This window comes from Olea europaea, unplaced genomic scaffold (assembly GCF_002742605.1).
Source record: "Olea europaea var. sylvestris unplaced genomic scaffold, O_europaea_v1 scaffold3113, whole genome shotgun sequence".
In the NCBI taxonomy this organism is placed as follows: Eukaryota; Viridiplantae; Streptophyta; class Magnoliopsida; order Lamiales; family Oleaceae; genus Olea; species Olea europaea.
The window spans coordinates 9,967-13,733 of record NW_019249888.1 but is presented as its reverse complement, the minus strand read 5'-3'; the positions used below and the strand labels follow the sequence as shown (position 1 = coordinate 13,733).

Here is a 3,767-nt window from a genome sequence, read left to right as displayed (position 1 = left end):
AATATGTGCAATGAATAATTTGATGTTACAAGTCTTAATATTTGTCCATCCATACATATTTTTACGAGTATACTAGATTACTTATTTTCCAAAAAAAAAAAAAAGATGAATAATTATTTGGATTTCAAATATTTATGCATAAATTGGGGTGTGACGATACTTGAAAGGATTCATTTTATTAATTCTAAAATTAGTTGGAAGGTCGTCGGGTTAAAATTGTGGAAAACCAAACAGCTTCAAGTAAAACGCTTTTAGCAAAATGCGATTTTCATACATAAATAAACAACTCCGCAAGAGAAGGCGGAGCGACCGAGCAAGTCACAAAAGCTACCTCTACCAGACCAGAAGAGTCAACCCAACGAAAGGCTTCCGTGAACAAATAACTTCATAAAACAACAGTAATTTCTTAAATGTACTAGCAATATTCCTCAGCAGAATTCTAAGCTATAAACTATTATTATTAATAGATAAAAAATTCAAGAGTATACAAAGTGATCGGAATACCGGGATAGACGAGTTCTGGTATATGGTGGATGGTGTCGCACTCACTATGGGTGTGGCAGGTTCCAAGCTAGAGAAGGCTCTTGGCGACCATTTTCCCGAAGGCGAACGCTATTTCGGCCTCGAGAACTTCGGCAACACTTGCTATTGCAACAGCGTCCTTCAGGTAGCTATCTAGATATGTTTAATTTATCGTTGTTTAATATGTGCGGTATCAGTTGCAGATTTATTTTATGATATTTGATATGTGGGTTTGTGATTCAATCCTATCGTTCTTTCTATTTTGGATTTTTATGATTTTGGGGAGTGTAATAGGATTTGCGTCTTAGAATCGTGGAACAAGGTTTTGGTCGGGTGGGTTGATTGACTTTCTATAGAGTTGTTTATGCTGTGTACAGAAAGGACCACCATCGGAGAAGTATTGAATTGCTATTTTTTTTTATGGGTTTTCTTTGGCAATATTTAGATGGGTCTCTCTGTTTGGTGTAAAATAGTGATCTTGGGGACTTCTACTGCTGTTCTCTACGTGGGGACTTGGAAAAGAAAGCATAGAAGGAAAAGGAAAATGGTTTTGTTGTGCGAGTGAAGTTCAACAGTAAAATTTCATGATTCTTATCTTGAATTTCTTTAGATGGGTTTGCCGCAAAATTTTAGATGGATCCATTTGTTTGTGCATAAACCTGATGATTTCTGGAAGATTTGGTGTTTTTCTCTGTTTAGAATTTACAAAAGATTTATTCCATGTTCAAAGCAAAAATGACTGTGGTAGCATTTGGAAGCTGGTCATTTTCCAACTGCTTGCTTGACCTCTGCTTAGGCCCTTAGCAGCACTGTGCCAATCAACACTTTTTCTATTTCTACTGTATTGACTCCACCCGGCACGCGCGCACGCGCGCGCGCACACACATATATAAAACACCCTATGTTGATAGTGATGATGGTTGAGGTAGTGGACACTGGTTAAGAAAATTATTTTACGAACACCAAAGAGGAAACTGTAAAATAGATTTTCAAATGAAAACAAATTTCTTACAAGTTTGTTCAGGACTAGAAAGTCGCATGTCTAAATAAGGGAGTGTATTTGTAATAGAATTTATTTTACAAGGTAAGCACTAGGCTTCTATGTTATTGTGCTAATCCAATTATATCATCGTGTTTTTTAGGCTCTTTACTTCTGTGTTCCATTTCGTGAAGAACTGCTGGAGTATTATTCAAGCAACAAAAATCCTAGCGAAGGAGATGAGAATCTCTTGACATGTCTGGCAGAATTGTTCTCACAGGTAATATATTTCATCTTAGTAATCACGGTGGCAATAAAATTATGTACTACTGTACTATGTATCATAAGAATATGTTTTTTCCCCCTTAAGTAGAAAACCATCAGAGCCTCAGTGGGTTTTTATGTCTCCACCTAGACCCAGTGGGGGGCACCCGGGGGGGTTTGGCAATAGCCCTACCATGTCTATTTAATATGGACCTTAAGCACAAGTGGAAGGGGCACGTGCCATCCTTCTAACATGTGGAGGATGAGAGATTTTTTGCAAATAACCTGCCTTCAAGTTAAAATAATATTTATGTTTTTGTAAACTAACTATATGAATTCAGTTACTTGCTTGGTGGAAGATTTCATCAGGATTGTATACATAATATTTAGTCAGTATGCAGCCTTGGATATTCTTTACCCATGGTTGCACATTACATCTTGTGTATAGTAACAATTGTCGCAACAATTTTCATGGCCTATCTAAGTGCGTGTCTGGGAATGCTTCTTCCCCAAATTTTGTGCAATTTTTGTACTGTTGCCAAAGTGATGCGAGTCCCCATGTGAGTAGGAAGTCAACAAAGACGGCTGTAATGGTTTTGCAACGGTCAGAAAAGTGGAAAAAAGCAAGTAAAAAATAAGAAAAGACGGGCGCTAAATCTGTCTATTAAGTTTTTAATGGCATGAAGTTCACTAAAATGGATTTACTTCAACTAAGAAATATGTCAGGCTTGTCATAACACAGTGTGTTACACAAATTATATTGTTCATTGGTAGTGAAGACTGAAGATCATCAATTTACATGTTCAGTATACAATTTCCATGAGATGTTGAAGTCACCAACCAGTTGTTATTTATGCAGATTAGTTCACAGAAGAAAAAAACAGGTGTAATAGCTCCAAAACGCTTTGTACAAAGAGTAAGAAAACAAAATGAGCTTTTCCGTGGATATATGCATCAGGTAAATTGTGGTTTGTTCTCTACTTCTTGTTGGCAGTGCAAAATCCAATCCATTATTTGATTATGTATGGACATTTTATTTGCATCATCAAAACATTTATCAAATCAAATATCTTTTTTCTTAAGTTGAAACATACATGCAGAAATACGAAGTTGGTTTCCAAAAAATTAAAATAATGGAACTTCTTTCCAGGCATAACTTTATTGCTATTCCCTCCCTCCAATTATGTTCTTCAAAGTTACTATATTTTTTTACCCTAAAATTTCTCTTTTTACCAAATCAAATCATTAGAATTTCCTGTTACCAAAAATATTGTTGGTATCAGGATCTTGTTTAAAAATTTATTTTCGAACCAATCGTAACAAAAGGAATTGCAGAAACTTAAGGGAAACAAGAACATGAAGAATTTTTTCGCTACAAAGGGCCCTGATGCTCAGTCTTACGATCTACTCACCCGTTGAACATCTACAAGTGAATAAAGCTTTAGATCCACTAAGAAATCACCAAGAATCGTTACAATATGTACGAAGAAATCAAAGATTTCTTCGATGTTTTCTCTAGCATCAACACACAGTATAAAACCACACCATATTACTAAGAACCTTTCTCACAGTATATATCAAATGTAGAATCTCAGAATCACTCTGATTTTCAGATTAAAAACTCACAAAGAGTACACAATGTGGTTAGAGAGAAGAAAGAGAGAATCCTAAACACAAAGTTCAATGCTTCCAGAAAATGAATGGCCAAACGATACTTAAGCAGTCAATCAAAGAGTCACAAATCAACGATTGGGAGATGGCCAAGTGTATGGCTAGATCAAGCATCAATTAAATGAAGAGGCGTGTTTATAAGAACCACTTTTTCTTCATTCGGGTTGGACCATTATCCAGAATGAGCAACATAGGCCCAAATGTTATGGACCAAGAATACGAGGCAACCCAAATACTTAACAATCTCCACTTTGCTGAACTATTCTTGGTAATTTCTAGGGTTTAGGCATCAACTTGTTTCATTTGTTCTTATTTACCTATAAAAAAAAAA

The 3,767-nt window shown here is 35.8% G+C and overlaps 1 protein-coding gene across 1 annotated transcript in view; it reads left to right on the top strand.

The window, feature by feature from the left end:
• The first annotated feature begins 265 nt into the window (after window positions 1-265).
• Window positions 266-3,767, top strand: part of LOC111385284 (ubiquitin carboxyl-terminal hydrolase 3-like) — an 11,410-nt gene continuing 7,908 nt past the window's right edge. Inside the window, exons 1-3 of the mRNA XM_023009664.1 lie at window positions 266-667; window positions 1,665-1,781; window positions 2,625-2,723. Coding sequence (XP_022865432.1) covers window positions 527-667; window positions 1,665-1,781; window positions 2,625-2,723 — 357 coding nt within the window. The 5' untranslated portion in view covers window positions 266-526. The remainder of the gene's footprint in view (window positions 668-1,664; window positions 1,782-2,624; window positions 2,724-3,767) is intronic.